Source organism: Sylvia atricapilla, chromosome 7 (genome assembly GCF_009819655.1).
Source record: "Sylvia atricapilla isolate bSylAtr1 chromosome 7, bSylAtr1.pri, whole genome shotgun sequence".
Lineage (NCBI taxonomy): Eukaryota > Metazoa > Chordata > Aves > Passeriformes > Sylviidae > Sylvia > Sylvia atricapilla.
This window is the reverse complement of record NC_089146.1, coordinates 27,715-50,023: the sequence shown is the minus strand read 5'-3', so window position 1 is coordinate 50,023 and position 22,309 is coordinate 27,715. Positions and strand designations below refer to the sequence as shown.

Sequence of the window (22,309 nt, the reverse complement as noted above, 5' to 3'; positions counted from 1 at the left end):
CCCGCACGCAGGCGAGCATCCCATACCATGAGCTTTTACAGAGGAATGAGGCACCTTTCAAGCCACTAAAAATTTTACTAGGTACAAAACACAATTTACAGCAAAAAGTATGATCCACGCTTCCAAAGCTCTCTTTGGTTTTGACAGCTGAATTCCAGGTAAACTGAGAACATCAGAAGCAGGGCACAGATTTCCCTTCATATGGAACCATTTAAACTCAACAAAACTCAGCCCAACAAAAGCATGTGGAGCAGAAACAGCCTCAAAGCACACAAATTTAAATTTATTTCCAATTTAAATTTATTTTAACTTAGCATTAAGCTACTCTTGCTATTTTGAGTTTAAGAGAAATAATACAAATGAAGTGCTATTTTTAAAAACTGTAAAATTACTTTTTTGGAAGACGGTTGACACTTTCAGACTACTGAGAATTTCAGCTTGGGTTGGGCAGGCAAAATAATCAGTTTAGTAATCAGTGCAGTAATTTGTATTCCACCAGGCAGAAGGCTCTGATTGAGAAAAATGTGCTGATTTTGCAAGAAAAAGAAGAAGATGAACTCTATAGGAGTACTGCAGACATGAACTACATCTTCAAATTATTTACTGGGAATTAAACTAAAACCAAGGACCTTCAATTTCCAAAGATTTTAAAATGCTGGAAAATGCAGGCTATCTGCTCTTAAAAAAAAAGAAGAAAGAAAAAAAAAAAAAAGAAAGGAAAATTGTTTTTTCATAGTTGTTTACTGAAGACAGAAGGAAGCATCCTGTTTTCCAGCATGACATGAAATCTGTGGAATAGGCACCTCACCCACTTTTAACGCTGAAAACATTGAATAAAATAGAACTTGGACCCAGAACAACAAACATTCTTCTGGATTTGCACTGAGAAACAAGAAGTACAAAAATCATGTGCTGCTAGTACATGAACAAGAAGTACAAAAACCAGGTGCTGCTACAGCTTGAGAATGACAGTTTTGACATTCCTGAAAACAGAATATGAACTTCAAACCACAATGCTGCTGCAAGGCAGTTCCTGCCTGAAGGAAGCACAGATCGAGACATTTCAGGGACTGTGTCTATGGAGAGCAATTGCTCCACTCTTCCCTAGGGCCTGTGCTACTCTACTGCTGAACCTGATGAAGCTGTGTTTACCCACAATGAGAGCTGAGTGAAAGAAAAAAACACCACTGTCATTTAAGGCTGTCCAAGAAAAAGCATTTGACTCGTCTCTGTGCCTATGGGGCAGAAAAGGAAGGAGTCCCAGACCACCCATGACACACTGGCCCTGTACAACGCAGCCATGTGAGAAAGGCCCAGGGCCCAGGCCCCATGGCAGCTCCGTCTTCTCATCCCAGAGAAACGTGTTCTGAAACGTGTCCCAGGAGTGTATCTGTTCAATCGCCTGGACCTCGATTTCTTTCCCGAGTCTCCGAGTCTCAGCTCAGCTCAAATGTCCACCATGTCCACCAGAGCAGAGAGGTGGAGCTCAGAGGCAGCCTCAGCCTCCTTGGTGGCTCTGAGGAGCTGCTGCAGGTGTTTGAGTCTGTCTGACAGCACAGGGCTTTGCTCCAGCTCTGGAACCTTGCATCCCTCCTGACTCCCAGCCTGGGCAGAAGGAAAAGAGATGAGACAGACTTTCTCCCAAGGTAATTTCCACTACAGGTTTTACAGCTACTACATTCCTCAGAGCTTTAGTTTAGCTCTAAACCACCTTCTCTTACCTCTTGAGCAGCTGAGATGGGACCCTTCACCAAGGGGCAGGTAGCAGCTGGGGTGGAGAGCAGAGACTGGGGGAGGTAGAGAGGAAGACCCAGGAGATCCCCAAGGGGCTCCATGTCCTCAGCTAGATATTGGTGCAGCTGCTCTTCAAACCTGGATGGGAAGGGCGAAAGCACCTTGTCAGATGGCAGCCTGGCTTTGTCCCTGTAACCAGTGATTTTCACTAAGAGATTTTTTTGGGGTTCAGAAGCATCTGATCTCCACAGTCATATTCAAAACAGTCTGATGTTTTGAATAGCCCCACTGCAGCTATCAAAATCTATCACAGAGCACTGTGGTACAGAAAGGAGCCACACAGACTGAAAAGACTCAACTTATGGGAAGGCAGAAGAGGCAAAAACCTCTTGGACCAACCTCAAAAGCTTTAGTTCTTCACCTTTGTGATCTGCACTGCTGCAAACTGATATCCCAGATAGGACTTTATAGATGCTTGTGACACTGGGGGGCACACAGACCACTGTACACACTGTACTGGTTCAGTTCTGGTGGCATGACTGACCACAGAGTTTCCAACCATCCCCAAGAGCTCCAAGAATTTCTACCAGCCTGGACTGTTCCCATGATGCAAAAAGGAAATATTAGGGAATTGTCCTGATGTGCCTGATGAAATCAGATGGAACTCAGTACAGTCTGGCTTTTTTTCTAGCACAGTTTAACTTCCTGTTCCATACAAGTTACAAATTGTTTACAACCCTGGCCTGAAGCTGCAAGGAAAAGACACTCCTCTGGGAACTTACCTCTTGTTTTCTATTTTTTCCAGTTGCAGCTGTGCCAACAGATGCTCCTGGGCCATGGACGTGTCTCTGAATTCATCTGTGCTGGCAATGCTCACTTCCTGACCTGGTAGCATGCTCATGCTAGAGCCATACTGACCTGGCACCATGGAAATGCTGTAGGGTTTCTTAAAAGATTTGGGAGATTTTATCTTTGATCTGAAATGGGGAGGAAAACAAACAAACAAAACCACACAAATTGGTATGAGCACGTTGATTTTTCCCTACGAGTTTGAAGCTTGGAAATAACAGGGAGTGAGAAGTGATCCCTTGGAGAAATAATGCCCTTGTGCCAGTGTCCAACACAGCACCACATGTGCATGGGATCAGAGAGGAACTAATCTGACTGGAGCATAGGATCCACCCCAATCATCACCCACTACACAACAGAGCTGAAGCTAAGCTTCCAAGGGGGAAGAGAGTGGCTTCCCTCTCAACATGGCTAGGGAAGTGCACTAGACTAAACTTGTCAAATACTTTAATGCCACACGGCTCTAAGGCATCCTTCCCTCTCAACGTATCTAGCGTTTTCTCAGACTCACATTGCTTTCCCTCCATGCTTTGCACAACTCCAAAGCCTCAGCAGCAGGGTATTTTTGGCAGAAGTTAATATCTACACTTTCAGCACTCCCCAAGCAATCCATTTCTCTGAGAGCTGAGTAACCCTGTACAAATAAAATCTACTTCCTACTCTGTTTCAGCACAGCCTTGTACATCATTTTAGGGAGATGTACACAACCAGGTTCTGGGAAGATGTCAAATGGTGGTCTTCAGCACCGTGGAGGCCACCTCACCTCTTGTGGCCTTGCCGGATCTCCTCCTGTGTCCGCAGCCTGGCTTGATCCCACAAGAAAGGCACGGTGTAGTTCTTTAAATGCTCCTTGAAGAAGTACACACGAATTTGACCATCTTTACTTACAGCTTCTGTGAATAAACCCAAGCCCAATGTTTATCATTTGCACAGGTTCTCTCCTTCAGAAGAAAAGCTCAGTATTAAAAAAGGCAATTTGGGGCAAGAGTAACTGTTCACTTTCAAATAGTTTTCAGAGCCTGTGACAAGCTTCAAGATTAATCAATGGAAGTGATATTTACCTGTGGCAGCCCGCCCTCCCTGCTGACACGGCTTCTGAGGGGTAACTCTTGGCCTCTGCTTAATGCAAACCCTCACCCCCTGGGAGGGCAGGGCTGAAAGACTACGACCACATTTGTAGTCACGGGATCAATTCAGGCCATAACCAATACTAAATACATGCTCCAAAGCAAAGACACATGCAGAACACAGCAAGACCACAGCTGCCTCCCTGCTACATATCACTTCCTGCCATATGGAAAGGCACCACTGGCAATGTATTAAATACCATCACAAAAGAAGCATCATCCATGCTGCAGGAGGACACAATACCTGGAGCTACAGGCAGTTTGGGTGGTTTCCAGTCTCTCAGTTTATGATCAATGCAGACTGCCAAAATACAGTCCCAAGGGATCTCATCAACAGAAGGTCCACCTTCATCAGAGTTCCCAGCTGTTCTGGTTTTCCAGTTTCGGTAAGTTTTGCCCAACAGATTCTCCACCTGAGACTGGATCAGTGGTTGAGTGTGGGAAGAACTTGCAATCTGAGAAACATACTGAAAAATCATGTGGCAAACAGGACGCCAAGGAGCTGTGGAACAAAAATCCCAAAATAAATTGCAAGAATTTGTGATAGAACCAACACTGCACGGGCACATCTTGGAGAACAACGTGCTGCCAAGAAGATACTAGAGTGTGAAGTACCTACCACCCAAAGGAGGCATCTCTAGGTATGGGATTTGGAAGGACAGCACAGCCTTCCTCAGCCAGGCCAGGTGATCTGGCATATTCCACTGCAGGTGAGGCAACACCTTGTTACCCCCTGCTTCTGAAAACTCTGTGACAGGCCAAGACAAGTCACAAAGGTGCTCAGAGGATGCCACATCTGACAGGAACTGCAGCACGCTGTTGTAGAGCTCTATGATGACGCCAGGCTCCTGGGATGGCAGCCCAGCTAAACGCCTCTCCTTCCAGTCATGGTAGAAACGCTTGCCAAATTCTCCATCGATCCCATCCTCAATGTACTCCTGAAGGGTCTGGCTGCAAAGCTCAAGGGAGGCAGGACACTGGGACACTAGCCAACCCACAGCTTCAGAGACCTACAAGACATGAAAGAGGGAGGGCTGGAAACTGCTCTGCTGTGATCAGGACACAGATTCAACCCTAAGTTTGAACAACACTCTCCAAGAGAATATGCACCAAAAGGCAAATAAATCAGGTGTCATCATATACTAACATTTGGAACGATAGTTTTCTAGCTAAGTGGACACAAACTGAATTTCCATACAGCAGACTCAGGAACAGACAAAGAAGAGGCTGTATGTACATGTATGCAGTGGAATTCCCTGCTGCAGGATGCTGGGGTTGTTGAAAACTTATCCAGGAAAAAATTGGACAGATTCATAGAAATTAGCCCAGGGTGACTATTTCATGTCTGATCATGGCAGTCCTTGAAGTGCAGACCTAAGTTGTGAGGGTCTGTGGGGGAGCATCACTCTAGGCTTGTCAGGGAGACATGTGGAATGACTGTATTTGTGTACACAACATGAGAGGTAGAGGCATCTCAGTCTCATCCACCAAGATGGGGTAATTCTGGATGATCTCACAGCACCCAGAACAGCTACAAAGGGTCTTCAGCACTTTAGGACTAAGAGCCTAAGGTCAAAAAGATTTACCCACCACCAGTACTCCTCTGTTGGGCAGCAACACAGGCAGGGCAGACCAGAGTGGGTTTAGGTAATCCATGAATTTTGGTCTCAGTGCAGTTTTCAGGTGTGGTGTTATTTTTGTGTGTGTGTTTTTGTTGTTGTTAGCAAATGCCACTGATCTCTGGTCAGTGAAAATAGAACAGTCACAAGTAATGGAAAATAATTCCTGTATCTTGCTGTTCTTACCCTTCTGGTGCCTTCTAAGTCATTGACAGAGCCTGGGACCTCTACAACGGTGTAGTCTGAAATAAGATGGGCTGAAATCAAGTCCTGGAGCATCAAACCTTAAAAAATAAGAAAACTCATCATGTACACAGAGAAAGAACACATATCCTTTGACAACATGCTCTGCATTACATTCACTACATTGCTACTCCCCTCCATCTCTGCCCACAGACTCAGGATCAAATACTGTGTGTAAAAAAACTGGAAGCCAAAATTGTTGAGCTCTTAAGGAAAGGATTTTTAGGAAAGTTGTGGGATGTGCTGTATTTCATATGCTCCACAGCCTCTCTCTTTAGTGGATGCTAAACTGATGTAACTGAGAGCCTGCACTGGCCACAACACCTCTACTTGGGGCAGCCCTAAATATTCATTGTTTCAAGACACAAAAACAATTACATACCATCTTCTACTTCTTTCTCAACAGCCTCCTCTTCCTGACTGGGGACTAGAACCACCAGGGGAACTATGGGGTGGAAAGGTTTGGCCTGCAGCAGCTGTTTCAGCTGCAGCAAAGATGAAAGCCAGTAAACATCATCTTCGGCAACATCTTCACTCCTAACTCGGCGGGGCAGGAGAAGAACAAGGCCACTGGTCCCAAGCAAGTCCTTTTGTGTCTCAGCCATATCAAGCTCTAAGTCAGAGAGTGCACCATGTGCCACCTAGACAGGCAACAAAGATGACAACAGTAATGAAGCTAAACAAAGCTGTTTCCACACCAAAATCTGGCATTCAGCTTTGACTGGCATTTTCAGCATTCTTTCCCAGAAGCTCTACACAACCTAAGACAACAAGCTGTTGTCAGGCCAACATGGATGTGTCTAACAGATGAGCTGAGCACAGAAGTGCCCTTCAGCAGCTGCTTTGGGACCAGGAATTGCTGATTCAGGTTCTACTACTGCAGGTATTTCTCAGCTGATTGAAAACAAAGAAAATAATCCATCTTTTTTCAGACCTTTTCAACAACCCTGTCCCTCCCAGTATCATCTCCCTCCATCTAACAGGACATAATATCCACTGGAAAAGAGCCCGCCCTGCTTTTATGGCCTCTTAGATATGGAATTGTTCTCACCTACCTTTATACACACGTTAACTTTAATGCTTCTGCTCCCCTGCATGCCAGGAGAACTAAATAATGTCAGCGTTTGAATTTTGCCTTCTGTATTTGAAACGCTTTTCTCACAGGTTTTGTGTCCCATAAACTTGGCTTTCAACCAATCCATCAGTATCCTAGCAAACAAAAAAGAGGGCTTTGGTGGGTTTTGTTGTCAAAACTAGGATTTTAGCGGTGCTGATACTAAAACCCTAAGATACCACAATCTATCGTAATCCCATATATTTATGTTATGAGAAATAGCCCTTAAAGAAGTAGCTATATATTTTAATGAAATTATCATCTATCAAGGTTTTGGTTTTAGTATGAGCAAAAGGAATTAATGTTAAAAAATACAGATCACTGTAATACATTACAGCTATATTGTTTAGAGTGCTCTGCAGGAAAAAAAAATAAACTGGAAATTTGACATGGTACAGGCAAAATTACATCAAGGATTGTGTATTACTGATCTTCTACCTAAATAAAACAAGTCTGCCTTGTTTGAGAAAGGGACTCAGCAACCAGCTCTTCAACATACCTATTTGGATCATCCTTGGAATATTCATCATCACTGGGCAAAACCAAGAGTGCCTTCCAAAAAACCTGTTCTTGTTTAACTGGAATATGTTCCGTGATTAACGAGATGAGATCCAGGGGAGTCCAAGCTAAATCACTTAAAGAGAAACAAAAATCTGGTGAAAAGATCCACCCCAGGGCTCTTTCCCACCTGAGGAATGTCTGTCTTGCACTGAACTTGCACTACTTACAATACTGTAAATAGTGACCAGTTATTAATTATTTGGATCTGTTGCCCAGCCTTCAGGAACTGCAGCTGCAAAACTTGACACGAGCCTTACTCTGGGGATTTCAGGAGAACAGGTGTACTGCTTCACTTCCACATATGTGAAAGCTGATCCAACACACCTCCAGGCGACTGGAGAGCATGAAGAGCCATGGGAAGCCAGACTTCCTGCTACACACTTCAAACATCTCAATCAGTATTTTCCAGCCACAAGCCAGGTCACTGGTAGCTCATTTACTCCTCTCTCCCCATAGCTCATCCTTGGCCCCATCCCATCCAGGTACAAAGTCACACCCCATAATACCCATCATATCCTTAAAATTACACCCAAGAGGATCATCTGGCCCAACACCTTCACTAATTCAGTGAAGGTGTTCCTACCCATGGCAGGAGGAATGGAATGGACAAAACGATCTTTAAGGTCCTTTCCAACTCAAACCGTCCTATGACAGTTCCCCTTATTCCTATTTCCTGTTCCCCTTATTCCAAAATACTCCCAGAAACAAGGCTGCAAGTGGACATTAAGGCATGGTTAGCCATACCTTTTGGCCCTTTCTGGGATTTCTGGCACATCTGCTGCAGCTTGCTTCTAAAGAAAACAAGAATCAAACCCCAGCCTACCTTACCAACTGCTGGTAGAAGTGCTGAACTTTAATTTCATGCACTGTCTTGTTTCTCAGCAAGTTCAGTCTGGAAATGAAATATTGTTGGCTGTATTTTTTGGTATAGAACAGGTACTTTAAACAAATCTAAGAACATTGAGGCCTGAGAAGTATTACAGAGGACTTAGAATGTTGCTGTTAAGAGAAGAATTTATTTGGATTTTTCAGTCCTGGTCATGGTATTTGTGGAGAAAATCTTTTGGAAGCTATTTAAGAATAAACAGTTTTGTAAACCCACTAACACTCACAACAGAAGAACTGTTGGTAACTTATCTTCCAAAAATCAACCAGATTGCCAGCTGATGCCACTGAAAGTATCCTTACCTTGTGCAAGAGATTCCCAGCTTTCCTCCATTCCCCAGGTTTACAAATCTCTTGCACAAGTTCTCCATGGCTATAGGCCACTCTGCACTGGGGGACAGTGCTTTCAGTTGATGTTTGGAATCCAAGCCACAGGGAGCAGCTGGAAATGCCCTCATCTGACGTTTCAACTTTGTCCGAGCTGCCACTGCTTCCCTCCACCTTTGGAAGAGAACAGATAAATAGGTCATGTTCATGAACTCTTCTGCAGAACTTCGTCACAAGATATTTGTATAATGAACACCACAACAACCACAACACACTAAGCATATGTGCAGGAAAACCAGTGATCAGCAGAAAGAATACAAGGATAAACTATTACAAAGTTTCTACACGCAATGAAGCTGCAATCTCTACCAAGCTTATTACCTGACTACAACAAAGTGTGATCCCCTCCCTAAATTACATACAGTAATTTAGCAGAGGTTAGTACTAAGACTGTAAGGTCTACCTTTATCACAGAGATAAGACAGAAAAAACTGTCTCAAAAAGAACACAACCAGACAGCAGTAGTTTCATCTCTATTAACTGCACCAAGCCAATGCTCCCAAGAGAAACAGCCATGTTCCATGATAGTAACTCACCGTTGTAGGTATTTGCAGAAACACTGGAGCTCTTGAAGGGTTTCCTTGGCAATCTGGAAAATTTCATCCCCCAGAAAGAGCTCCATGAAGTGGCCACACACTTCTTCTGAACACCGGGCAATCCGGGCTTGCCGGTCTCTTTCTAAGGCACATCTGGTTCCAAATAAAACAAAGACTGCTGAGGTGAAGATCTGCAGCAGATGCCAATTCAATGGGCTGAGATGCAAACAGGGAAGCCCATGGTATTTAGGAAACCCTTGGGAAAGCACACTACAGCATGCTGCACATTGTACATACCTTAACTCATTAGCTGAAGCTTCTTTAACACCTTCCTTTATTACTTCTTCTATTAATTCCATACCCAGCAACTGGCTCAACTGCTTTATTAACTCTTCCCTTTCCTGCTTTTGCCTGGAAGGACAGAGAAAAGATTGACACAAGTGAAAAAATTTACACTGGCAAATCTGATGCTTAGTTACAGAAGCACTCACTACATGTAGTATCAAACAGCTAATTCACCTAAAATTATTTCCCACTATCTAGTTTCTAAATAAACAGCATGGAGCAGGTTTCTCTTAAAACCACAGATGGCAATGGCGTTCCTTATGCAACCTGATCTAGTGAGTGGCATCTCTGCCCATGGCTGAGGCTTGGAACTAGATGATCTTTACGGTACTTTCCAAACCAAACCATTCTAGAATTCTCTTTATTCTTACCTCAATAAGCTATAAACAAGTAGCTCACTCAGAAGGATCTGCATACAGAAGATTCATGTTCCTCTCTGGAAGCTCCGGGTAAATAAAAGTTCCTAAAATTCCCACCCACCACTTTCACTTTGGCCCTGAGGCAACCAAAATGCTAACCAGCAGATCACACCAGAACGCAGAGGGGAACCCTGCCTGCACAGTCCCAGGGCAGTTCAAGGTGAGAGTGGTTCTGCTACCGTGGCAGAAACACATGGAGTTTGAGCAGAGGCACAAGGACGCAGGCTGGCACCAGCTGTCCTTACATTGTCCGGGGTGTTTCCAACCCGCCCTGCCCCACAGCCAAAGTAGTGCCTCACCTCTCCTCCTCCACTCTGCGCTGTTCCTCCTGGACACGCTGCCTTTCCACACTAAGCATGTTTCCAGCCACTTCTCTGAGGATCTCCCCCATCACCTCAGTCATGAGTTCCTCCAAGGTGGCCTCTGAGGCACTGTGCAGAAACAGCAAATCTCTTCTCAAAGCCAGAATGTTTTCATTCAAAGCCCCAAGTCCGTTCTTTTCTCAGCCACACCTTGCTCTCTGTGGTGGGCTGACTCCAGCCATTAGCCAAGCACCCACATTGATACTGGCTCACTCCCTTCCCCACATTGGGACAAGTAATAAAGTAGGAAGAAAAAATGAAAACTCATGGATGGAAATAAACACACTGTAATACAGAAAGGCCAAACCCCCACTCCCCATCAAGAAAAGTAAATGCAGCCAGTCTCAGCTCCCACGGGAAGAGCAATACCCAGACATTATCCAATCAATGTCCATTCTGAAAGCCACAAATCTCCAACTTCTTACTCCAAACCAATTTTATTGCTGACCATGACATCACAGGGAATGGACTTTAGTCAGTCTGGGTCAGCTGTCCCCATTCAGTAATTATCAAACAGTCGTGGAATAACAACCGTTTGGGTCACATCCCACATCTGTGACTCTACTGACTGCCCTGGAGAGGAAATTTATCAGAAGCAGAGAAGCAGCCAGATGTGGACTTGCTCCTCTTGTCCCCCTTTGGACACCTTCCCTTCCGTGACAGAGGTTTCTTGCCAGGCAAAGCTTCCAGAGGTTTGGGTCGGCCTTCCCTTAGGCTAGAGCTAGGATGTGACAGACATCTGAATAAAGGTCTGCTTTCCCTTCCACTGCATCAGTAACACGGCTCTCTATCACAGACCTGGCAGTGCTTAGTTTTACCACCTTCACACACGGTGCTGCTATGGCAAAGGGCAGCTGTGGTGACAGACTCCAGGAGAACCTGCAAGAAATGCTCTTTACCAGATGGCAGCAGCCACGTAAGCCACTCCTGCTCTGCCCACTTCTCTGCACTCTCCTTTGATGACATCATGCACCAGCCCATCCACCACTTCGGCAATGTCCTGCAACACAGCAGAGGAAGAAGCTGAACCAAGGTGCAGTCCTTCTCAGGAGTAAACTGGGAGTAAGGCTCTCCAGCCTTGCTTAACTGACTGTAATTCATAACAGTATCTGTATCTGTGCTTACAAACTGAGCCAACTTAACCAAACACAACAGCTTGCAAACTTCAGACTATTTAGACTATCTAAAAAGGTTAGTAATAGCCCATAAACAAAAGCAGATTTTTGTACCAAATGTGGACAAATCGATTCAGGAAACCATAACTGAGGAGAGAGACCTATTTTCTCACTTTAGACTTCCAATCTAGCTGATTCAATTCCAATTATCATGTCTACCCTTGTACTGAAATTTGCCATTATCGAAGTAGAATATGGCAACTGTACTGTACAAAGCAATGAGACACTCTGAGACTGGTTCAGCATCAGCACACAAAAACTCATGTGGGAGAGAGAAAAACAGCACAGGTAGACGGGGTGCACATTCAAGACCCAGCATTAATGGTCATGCACCCACAGAAAGAAACTTTGTCATGTCTCATTTGAACTACATGCATGTTCCAGAAAAATGAAATACTGTAAGAGCTTGGTTATCTTTTGTTATATTTCACAGATCTTTCCCAAATATTTCCTTATGGGTTTAGAGTTCCCTACCGTGTCCGAGTAGCCAGGCTGAGGCTTTGAAGGGAGAGGCACAGGCTGTGCAGCAGGCTGGGAGATGGGCTGTGCAGAGAGCAGGACTGGCACCAGTTGACGAGGCAACAGCGAGGGCAGAAGATGAGGTGGGGACTGGACCTTCGCTGCTGTGCCCTCTAAATCCACACCTCTGCTTTCCACTCTTCCTTCTTGGGAGGGAAGAGGAGAAAAATTAAGGAAACCAGATCAGTCACAGAGGCAAATTTTATTTTCAAAAAACTGGCTTGTCTGATCAAACTCAGCAGGTCATAAAATAAATACGTAACAGCAGCTTGTTGCCCTAAAGTTAAAAATGTATCATAGAAACTAATTTACATTTATGTATGTTTTCTGCAAAACATTTAAACATTTAATTGCACATTACCCCCATTACCAAGCACATGTATTTCTCACAAAGCAACTGTTTTAAGTCAGGCACACCTGGCACCTACACACACTATCTGTACTTCCAGCAAGGACAGAAAAACATACATTCAGTTAACCCGAAAACTGACATGTTTATAAACACAGTGGCAACAAACAGCTGCAAATAAAAAACATGCAAACTGCAAAGGGAAGTTGGTTTTCTGAAGCAGTCAAATATTTGTTATTTCACTTTTGTCGGCAAAATTTGGCTCAATAGATAATTTCCTGAATTGCGAAAGGCATTCTATTATTTAGGTTTTTCTTCACTTTTGCAGATACCTAAATACACCTTGGCAACCTGGTCTAGTGGAAGGCGCCTCTGCCATGTCAGAGGTGTTAGAACTTGATGGGCTTCAAGGTCCCTTCCAACTCAAACCACTCTGTGATTCTCTTATGATTTAAATTGTAATCTTTTCCTTACACCTAAATTTCAATGCAGTTTCAATCTCTGAGACACAGACAGTTTTTGTTTTGTACAATAAACCTGCTCACAGAGCTGCTTCGACAGTGTGTTCTGAGCAGTACCTAAAACACAGGTTTGCTCTCACCTGTTGCTTCCACACTGGGTTTTTGGCTACTGCTGGCCTGATCCACGGAGGTGCTTCCACCAATGTACTTGTTCTGCCCGTTGAAGCTGGACACAGGCACGTGGTGGGGCACAGGTGGCAAGGGCCCCCCGTTCACAACCTCCCCAACAGAGACAGTGAGCTTCTGGCTGACAAAGAGGGATTTCCGTGGTTTGGGTATTCCGTCTGGCTCCAGGAAAGTCGAGCGATTCAGCTCCACATAACCCCTGGGGAAAAACAAAAGTAACAACCAGGTGTACATCCTCAGAGCTCCAGCAACCTACAGGCTTTCAATTCTGAAACTTATTATTTCGAAACAGAATGTTGACAGGAACAGATGATTAACTGGCATCCTTGAGGGTTTTTCTCCATTTTCCAGTTGCTCAAAATCCCAAGTTCAGATGAACATACCTTACAATGCATGGATCTTCATGGCAGACACTTATCACTGAACTGCTGTCTTCCAACATCCTCTACCAGCTAGTCTGCACTGTTAGGTTTAATCCCACCCTACAGGCATCACTATAATGCCAGTTTCCCATGAAGCAGAACTGTGTCCTTATTTCCTATGGAGACCCATCCTCTGCTCTTGGCCCGTTCTTTCCCTGGTTCCAACCTTCAGGAGCAGCTCCCCCATATTACCCCTTTGCTTGGCATCAGGCTCCCCCCCAGGCATCATCTTCCTCACACTTACCCATCTGATACACTCAGGCCATAGTAACTTATAAAATCAGTTGCCTCCTCGCAGTCTTTGAACAGCAGCATGCGGACCAGGTGGTCCAGGGGGAACGCTGTACTTCTCTGGGTGCTCACAGTGTAGGCAATATTGAGGGATTTGAGACCATCCTTACGAATCTGGGGGAAAAGAAAAAGCCGCACAACCACTGGGAAAGAACCCAAAATAAACTATAAAGCTTACAATAAATGTGAGAATTGTATTTAAATACACCAATACTTTGTCATCAAGTATCCACACAAACTATTATTTGGATTTGCAACTTTCTTTTTAAATTCTAAGCACTTGCTTTTTAGTTTCTATTCCTCTTTCATAATATTTGTTTTGAGTATATTCCTTTGTGATTCTTGTGCAGAAAAAGCACCTTGCAAGGTCTTCTGAAAGTGCAGGCTCGTATTTGCTCTGCAAGACTCTTAGGCCTCCTTCTCTGCTTCCCAATTATGTTTCAGGGAAATATTTATTTGTACACAATTACAAGGAAAAAAAAAGAGCATATCAGTATTTGCCTTTCATATCACAGTAGAAAGGTCCTGATAAATTTTTAACACTTCTAATGAAAACAGTAACATTATTTTTAAGGCTCAATATCTACTAAGTTTTCTGCTGATTTCCCCCCAAATCCCAGACTGTCTAACTCACCAGTACTTTTAAAAATATCTGTTTTTTTCCTCACCTGGTTGAAATAACAGTGTAAGAGGCAGGCATTCAGATAGGAAGCTGCTTGCACAAGCTTGAAAAACCTCACAAAATTGTTGCTGTTTAATGCTGCAAAAGCTTGGACTGCAAATCTAACTTCAGGCGAGTTTCTAACCTCTGGATGAAATTGCTGAACTTCTCTGCAGAGACAAAAGACAGGGACAAAACTTTTGCTTCAGTATTGAACAATCACAATTCAACAGCAACCTGTAACAGCATGGAATTGAAAACAGGAGCATTACGATTTGTCTGGATTTAATCCTAAACTCAATTCTTACCAGAGGTAAAGACAGAAAACAAGTGATGTCTTCTTCTCACCTGAGAATATCACCCTTGTTGAGATTCAGCAAGACATTATAACCTCGGAACTCCGCTTCACTCTTGCAGTAAATCCCCTTGTTAGCCAAGTCCTGATACATCTCCTTTAGGCTCTGCAGGCATTTAGTCATGTTCTCATTGTTGATTTTGGCATCAAAGGAGGACATCGGCTCTTCACACAAGTGGTGAGCACAGTGGATGTGAAAGCGAGTGCACTTCTCAATCAGAGACACCATCAGCGGATTGCAGAGGTGCTGCTGGGTTATATCCTAACAGAATAAAAAAAGAATACATTATGTGCATTTTTAAACTAGTTGAAGAGCAGTTACCTGGCACTACCTCTGGAAAAATCCATGTCACTGTGCTTTGAGTCACTCTGCAATTCAAATGTTTCAACAACTATTGCTTTTTGCTTCCTTTTTTTACAGCATGATGGGATGTTTTTGCTTCTTATTACTTAACATCTCCATCCACAGTGCTTACCTTTCTTATTCCACGAGTTCTGTTCCAGACAAAATCATACCATTCTCGGTAGTTTCCTTCTCCTTGATCCATAATATTTGTCACTAAATAGTCCATGGTCATGCTCAGCACCTCAGACGGCCTCAGTTCATGGGGCAAAGGTTCCTCCTGATCTGCTGAAGACCTGCTATATTCCTTGATTGCTGCTGCATGATCCACCTGCAAGAGGTGAGGAAAAGAATCAAGACCCAAGAAGTATGTACAACTTCCCAGCAGTGAAGAGGATTTCATCTCACCCATGCCTTTAACTTCTGTAAGGAGCAGTCTATTGAAATGTTGACTTAGTCTCAAACTCATAACCTTTAAGACAATATATAGCTATAGATAATTACATATAACTGTAATTACAGCTTTAGAACTATAGTTCTAAATAACTGGATAAAAGACAGAGTGAAAAAGCAAATCTTGTTTTCCAATGGGGAATTGAAAGGTAATACTTGAACAGCCTATAGAATTTTTGCACCAGAATTACCCCTGTAATCAGCTAAACAATACTGACAGCTCCAATGAGCATCAGGCATACTGATATCCTGGGAATCTCATACCTTGTCAGTTCCTAGAAGCAATTCAAAGACGCTGAGCTGGTTTCTTGTCTCTCTCATGTAACGCTCCTTTTCAGGACACATATCTGGGCAAGTGCCAACAACAGTTTTTGCTTTGCCAAGATCAGTCCTTTTTATTCGAGCTAAAAAAACCCAACAAAAACAGAAATAATTGAACAAAAACTAAACATCTCTTGGGTTTGGTTTTTTTCCTTCACAATAAGCTATTACTCTGCTGTGCCAAAACAGCCCTGAGCGTGCAAGGCTGTACCCAAACCTTGACATAGTCAGAAATGCATCAGGATGGGGTTCTCTCCACTCTGAGGCCTGTCCAAGTATCGGACATATTGCTAGTTTTGCTGAAAAGACTGAAGCTTTCAAAAGATACCCAATGTTTTGTGTCCTAAGAAACAGCAAATTCAAAATTCTGCATTGAGTGGACAAGAAGTTTGTCAGTATTAAAAATACGATCTTAAATTAGAAATAGGATCAGTTCTGAAACTGCAATAACAGCATGGAAGGTGCTACAACCACCACTATGAAACAAAAGGGCATTTCTTGAAATAATTTTCAGCTGTGTAATAGTTTGAATTTGGAGAAATATGAGAGGCACTGGCACAAGTTGCTCAGAGAAGCTGTAGCAGCCCCACCCCTGGAAGAGTTCAAGGCCAGACGGGATGAGGCTTGGAGCAACCTGGGATAGTAGAAGGTGTCCCTGCCCATCCCAGGGGGGTGAGACTGGATGAGCTTTAGGGCACCTTCCAACTCAAACAATTCTGTGGTTCTATGAAATGCAGTTAAGTCTTTGGGTAACTTTCTTCAAAGAGTCTGTAGAGATCCGGATGTCCCTATGTGCCCTGCTTCACAGAAGATGGATATTTTGCCCTTCCCTTTACACAAGATGTTGCATGTGCAGTAAGTAAAACAGATTTGTGTGTTTTACAAGGAAAAATACAGAAAATAGTACACTAGGAGAGTATTTTATAGACTGTTCCACATTAAACTCTCTTTTAAGCCATTTCCATAATATCACAACAGCTTTGCCACAAAACCCAAACCCTTACTCCTTTCTAGCAGAGAAGCAGATGTCTACTCATTAGCTTATGTTAATTACCTTGTCGCATGATTTTGTCCCTCTGGTCCAAGAGCCTGTATCTCTCTTCAGATGTCTCAGCCACCAATCCCACCAGGTTACTGAGAGACAACAGCGAAGCTCCCAAGCCCTCTGAGCTCTGCCCTTCAAAACTGGAATCAAACAGCTCTGCTTCAAACTGCAGTGCCTTTCGAAGTCCAGGCTTCTTTGCTGGAGAACTAAAAGCAAAAGACTTTTTTTATCAATAATAATACCTTAGTGCATGCCCTGATCTTCATCAATTCACTCTTGTTTAGGACGTCAGCATCTGTTTAGAAGAGTATTTTGTTCACAGGGAAATGTGAATACATGGATGTGCTGAGCTAACATCAACACCGGGAGTTAATCTGGTTAAACCCTCAGCACTGTCCTGACAATACTGCCAAGAGTACTGGCATTGTGGAGAAAGTCCTAACAGAAAAGGTATTACTGAAAGTGTCATAGAGGGGGCAGAAATGGATGGTTCTAGTAGCATTTTGCATCACTGTGGCACAGCAGCTTGTATTTTAAGCTAGGAACTGGCTTGTTGGTATGGAGACAAACCCAATGTGCTTCCTATAGCAACAGAGATTATTTAAAGATTTTACAGGGCCAAGTAAAAATATGCTTTTTAATTCAAGTCCTTCCCATCATATTACTAATCTTATATTGTTACGTGTATCAAAGGACTTTTGGCAGACCAGACACATCGAGGTATGGCAAAGATGACAACCTTGCCACTTCTGTGACTACCACAAACCAGGAAGACTCTTCATTTGAAGTGAGACAATGATCCAAACTGCTCCAAAAAAAGACATCCCACAGAACCCTAACTGCCTCCTAAGGAAACTGCTTGCTTGAGAAGCTCATTGAATCATGACCACAAACAGTGTCATTATGCTCAGTCCTAGCTGGGCTCTGGACTGTTTGTTCACTTCCCTCATGCCTCATATCAAGACACTTTTATGAACAAAATTGAGAGACCAAAGTCAATGACCCTAATGAGCCATTAGAAGTATCCTTCTGACAAAGTGTGACAGCTGAGTGCTTCTAATTCAGACAAACCAAAAAAGAGGGGAAGCAGCATCCCTGAAGGGAACGTGAGTATCTGGCACACAGTGATCATCATTTTTCTCCAAGCTCCCCCTCTCCTGTCAGGTGGATTCCCAGAGGAGAGGACATACCTTCTCCCAGGCATGACACTGCTGGCAGAAGATCTTATTAAAGGTTTTCTAAGAGGGGAATGCTGATAGCTTTGCTCTTCACCGCTTTGCCCTCCTTCATCTTCACCTGCTTTCTTCTCCTTTGATGAAAATTCTCTTTTTGCTGGACCTGAAATGACACGTAAATATGAAACCAGGTATCTGCCAAGCAGCTTAAGCAACAGCTCTTTCTTGACACCATGGAGGTGGTGATGAAAACTAAGACTCCCAGTTTTGTACAGGCATGCAAAACTTCTACAACTTGCACTAAGGAGATGTACCAAGTTTCCACCAATTGCTATCAAAGTCATTGCTCTATAAAGAACAAGGATTTTTCAAGACAGTATCACTTCGCAATAGCTCTAATTATCAGTAAATGGAGTCTGACCCTCAACTGAATCACAGTTCTCTCAGGTTTGTGATATAATCCACAAGTCCTAACTCCCTATGGGATATGAAATGCATTTCACCTGCATAAATCGCTCCTACTGAAAGTATTTATTTCACATACCCAAGCTTAGACTCAGGTCAGCATGAGTTAACACTTAAGGAAGGGAGAATTTCTTCTTCCAGAGACAATTTTTCCACCAGCTGGATTTCTTAAACCCTCCCAGAACAGTTATTTCAGAATGCTGCCACACGTGCTGCCACAGACATAACACCATGATAAAATGACTCTGCCAAAGAGGCAGACCTAGAGCTGCTGCTTGAGGTGTTAATTCTCAGGGAGACAACTAGGCATCTGTTTGTTTTTTTGAATGCAAGGCTGTGGTTGGTCAAAGCTGAGGTGAACCATCCATCTGCTGGCAGCTGAAGCGCACCCCAGGCTAGGATCTCACAGGCACACACTCTGCACTCATGAAACTAAAGAAAGGCAAGCACTTGACGTTGTAAGTATTCCTCTGGGGACTGAACAATCTCCTCTTGCCCTCATCCCAAGCAGGGTCTGGAATCCAGGTTTCCCACTTCTAACTCTGTAGGTTGTTCTCTTGTTTGGTTTAAATGGTGTCTAACTATTGACGCACAAAACAGCAACCTCAGCAGACACTGCAGAGATTCTGAGGTCACTTTTCTTAGGCTGGTTCTCAGAACCTTTTTCTGAACGCTGGAAGTCCACATCCCAGTCCATGATCTGAGGCAGGCAGCAAAGCCATTTCAGAGTGGGTTTTCTTACATCCCCAAAGAACACCCTACTTCTGGACAGAAGCACAAAGCTGAACATTACCATGTTGCTGCTGTGTGACTGCATTAAGGATTCAACCATGGTATCTCCTACTAGGAGATAATTTAGGTATCATCCTCAGCACATCAGGGGAAAAAACAGAGCAGCTGGCACATTATTTAGACATCATCCAGTAGTCTGAAAATACAGACTTACTTGTTTTCTTCTTTTGCCAAAATGTAACTATGTCTTTGTGCAACTCTTTTGCTTTTTTTCTGGCAAGAACTGCAGAGGCCTGAAAGAAAACAAAAGCAGAGCATGGAAACCTATTTGCATCATAACATCAAAATGCACAGCGCAGTTTTTGTCACAGAAACGTTTACTGATTCCCCGAAAAATTCTGGATGCTGTATTTTAAACCTCAGTTAAGGCCCACAGGATCAGCTGAACTGGTCTCCACAAAAAAAAAAAAAATAAATGCTGCTTTTCTACAAACGAGAGTGTAGCTTTCATCAGTGCTGGACCCACTCCAAGCACTCAGATTTAAGTCTTTCTTCATAGAATCAGAGACTGGTTTGGGTTGGAAGGGACCTGAAAGACCATCCAGCTACAACCCACTGCCTTGAGCAGGGACACCTTCCACTACACTAGGTAACTCCAGGCCCCATCCAACCTGGCCACAGACACTTCCAAGGATGGGGCAGCCACAGCTTCTCAGGGCAACCTGTGCCAAGGCCTTATCAACTTCAAATAATTTCTTCCTAACATCTAACTCTTCTTTTAGTTTACACTGTTTCCCCTTATCCTGTCCCTGTAAAAAGTTGCTTTCCCTCTTTATTGCAGGCCCCTTTAGACACTGGAAGGGGCTCTAAGGTATCCCTGGAGACTTCTCCAGGCTGAACACTCCCAAAAATTATGCCACTTTTGATACTCACATGATCAAAAAAGTGGAGCACAGCCATTTTTTTATTACGCCTGGTCATGACCCGACGAACTTTTACGAACTGGCCAAAATGTTTTTCCAGCACAGTCCTGTCGTTGAGGTAGTCAGGGATGTTCTTGCACTGCACGGCCGTCAGCTCCGCGGCTGGCAGGCCCCCCAGCCCCTCCGTGCTCTCGCTGCCGCGACTCCGGCGAGCAGGGGCGGCGGGGGTCGCATCTGTGACGAGAAGGAACACGACAGTGGTCAGCAAGCGGGGCAACACCCGGGCGGCCGGGCTGCCCCGCAAAACTCCCGCTCACCTTCTCGGGTGGGCTCCCGGGCCTCGGCCGGCGGCGGCTCCTCGGCGGGTCCCCGCTCGGCCTCGGGGCCATCCCCGCGCTCCCGCTGCTCGCGGGCCTGGCTGCGCAGCATATCCTCCAGCGTGCGGCCGAACAGGATCCCGCCCCGGGGCCGGCTCAGCATCACCGCCCGCTTCTCCGGCGGCGCCGCCGCCCGTCCGCCCGCCGCCGCCCGCCGCGGCGAGCGCTCTCTCTCCTCCTTCCGCTTCAGCCCCTTGGACGGCGGCTCCCCCGGATCTTCCAGCAGCGCCCTCGGGGCTCTCTCTTCCGGCCGCCCCAAAGCAGAAGTGGGACGCGAGAACGAGAAAGGCTCCCGTGCCACCGCCGCCTCGGGGCCCGTCTCAGACGCAAAGCCGAAGGGCGACGAGAAAGCAAAAACGGCGGGAGCAGCCGGGCCCTTCTCCGCCTCGCCGCCGGACACCGGCTTGAAGGCGGCGGCGCTCTCGGGCGCCTTGAAGCGGAACTCGGGCGCGTTGAAGGCACTGCCGCCGCCACCCGATGCTTCGCTGGAGGTCGGGAAGCCGCTTAGGCTGGTGGGCGGCCTGAAGCTGAATCCCGCGTTCCCCGCCGGGACCGGCGCCTGGCCCAGCGCGGAGGGCGGCGCGAAGGTGGCGGCGGGCGCAAAGGGGAGGCCGGCGGGGCCGCCACCCTGGCCGAACACGGCGGGCTGCCCGAAGCGCAGCGGCGGGAAGGAGGGCGGGCCGCGGAACGGGCCCCGCGCCGACATCGCTGCGGCGGCAACCGCGGACCGCCGGGCGAAGGGGGATCCGCATGCGCGGTCGGTAGAGGCCCCGGCCATGGGGCGGAGTCCAGCGGGAAAGTGGGCGGGGTCACGGCGGCAGCAGGACTGTGGGAGCGGGGAGATGGGTGGGAGCAGGGTTTGTGGGCGTGACCATGGGGGTGGTGACCGTGAGCGGGGTTTTAGCCCGGTGGGCGGGCATATTAACGATGGACACAAGAGTGGCCAGGGTCTCGTTGCCGGAGCCTGGGCGCGGTGGGCGCGGCCTCAGGGGCGGGATCTCATCGGGGTAGGCGGGGTCCCCATCGGGGTAGGCGGGGTCCCCATCGGGGTAGGCGGGGTCCCCATCGGGGTAGGCGGGGTCCCCATCGGGGTAGGCGGGGACTCCCCCGGGCAGTGGCGGTTCCGCCATGAGCGTGGCGCTGCGGAATGCGCAGTCCGCTGTGCCCGTGCGTCGGGCCCCTCTCCGCCGCGCTGTGTGCGTCCTGCGCGCCGCCCTGGGCGCCTCCCGCTTCGACGTGGGGCTGGTCTGCGCCGGCAACGCGTTGATGCAGCGTCTGAACGGCGCCTACCGGCACTGCCCGGAGCCCACCGACGTCCTCTCTTTCCCGTTCTACGAAGTGGCGGCGGGGGAGCTGCCGCGGCCGCGCTGCCGCGACGAGTACAACCTGGGGGACATCTTCCTGGGAGTGGAATACATCCACCAGCAGTGCCGCGAAACCGGGGAGGATTTTGACGATGTCCTGACGGTGAGCCCCTCCCGGGCGTGGTGGGCGGCGGGGCGGGCACGGGGCTCGGTCGGTAACACGCGCGTTGTGCTCCCATCCCCCGTGCAGGTGACGGCAGCCCACGGATTGTGCCACTTGCTCGGCTACCGCCACGACACGAAACCCAACTGGGAGCAGGTACGGGATGTGCTGGGGCTGGGCAGGGTGTGTGGGGCCTGGCATGGAGTGGACTGGAGACCCCGGTGATAGGAACTGGAGCTCGCCCACTGCTGACCGCCGCTGCTCCCGCAGATGTACCAGAAGGAAGCGCAAATCCTGGAGGAGCTGAACCGCCTCACAGGCTCCCGCCTGCGGCCCCTCACTGCTAGCCTCTTCTGAGAGACCGAGAAGTGCCGGGGCTCCGCCGGCGCCGCCCCGGATGTGGCGTGG

General features: G+C 46.4%; 2 protein-coding genes across 3 annotated transcripts; one reads left to right on the top strand and one right to left on the bottom strand.

The window, feature by feature from the left end:
- Window positions 1-55: 55 nt before the first annotated feature.
- MCM3AP (minichromosome maintenance complex component 3 associated protein) lies at window positions 56-21,212 on the bottom strand. The gene is made up of 29 exons (XM_066322316.1): window positions 20,375-21,212; window positions 20,068-20,291; window positions 19,349-19,427; window positions 17,953-18,100; window positions 16,772-16,968; window positions 15,661-15,800; window positions 15,077-15,274; window positions 14,594-14,862; window positions 14,253-14,415; window positions 13,538-13,698; window positions 12,826-13,070; window positions 11,831-12,021; window positions 11,081-11,181; window positions 10,119-10,250; window positions 9,353-9,466; window positions 9,056-9,208; window positions 8,436-8,633; window positions 8,071-8,139; window positions 7,186-7,320; window positions 6,628-6,781; window positions 5,955-6,213; window positions 5,516-5,613; window positions 4,330-4,720; window positions 3,955-4,212; window positions 3,347-3,476; window positions 2,517-2,711; window positions 1,722-1,872; window positions 944-1,605; window positions 56-912 (listed from the first exon to the last, which is right to left on the bottom strand). The coding sequence occupies exons 1-28, from the start codon at window positions 21,210-21,212 to the stop codon at window positions 1,447-1,449; spliced, it is 5,550 nt and encodes a 1,849-aa protein (XP_066178413.1). The 3' UTR covers window positions 56-912; window positions 944-1,446.
- Window positions 21,213-21,544: 332 nt separating this feature from the next.
- Window positions 21,545-22,301, top strand: YBEY (ybeY metalloendoribonuclease). Of its 2 annotated transcripts, XM_066322315.1 has the most exons (3): window positions 21,545-21,901; window positions 21,989-22,057; window positions 22,172-22,301. In XM_066322315.1, exons 1-3 carry the CDS (start codon window positions 21,563-21,565, stop codon window positions 22,256-22,258), a joined length of 495 nt encoding a protein of 164 aa, XP_066178412.1. In that variant the 5' UTR covers window positions 21,545-21,562; the 3' UTR covers window positions 22,259-22,301. The 2 variants fall into 2 exon arrangements, with proteins under 2 accessions (XP_066178412.1, XP_066178411.1); XM_066322314.1 differs by having other exon boundaries at window positions 21,545-22,057.
- Window positions 22,302-22,309: the final 8 nt, after the last annotated feature.

Coding starts and splice junctions, on each gene's coding strand:
- MCM3AP (XM_066322316.1), bottom strand. CDS start 21,212: ATGGCCGGGGCCTCTACCGACCGCGCATGCGGATCCCCCTTCGCCCGG. Junction 16,969..17,952: donor AGTGTCATGCCTGGGAGAAG/GTATGTCCTCTC, acceptor TTTTGCTTTTAG/TTCTCCAGCAAAGAAGCCTG. Junction 2,712..3,346: donor ATCCGGCAAGGCCACAAGAG/GTGAGGTGGCCT, acceptor TCCCCATTTCAG/ATCAAAGATAAAATCTCCCA.
- YBEY (XM_066322314.1), top strand. CDS start 21,563: ATGAGCGTGGCGCTGCGGAATGCGCAGTCCGCTGTGCCCGTGCGTCGG. Junction 22,058..22,171: donor CGAAACCCAACTGGGAGCAG/GTACGGGATGTG, acceptor CTGCTCCCGCAG/ATGTACCAGAAGGAAGCGCA.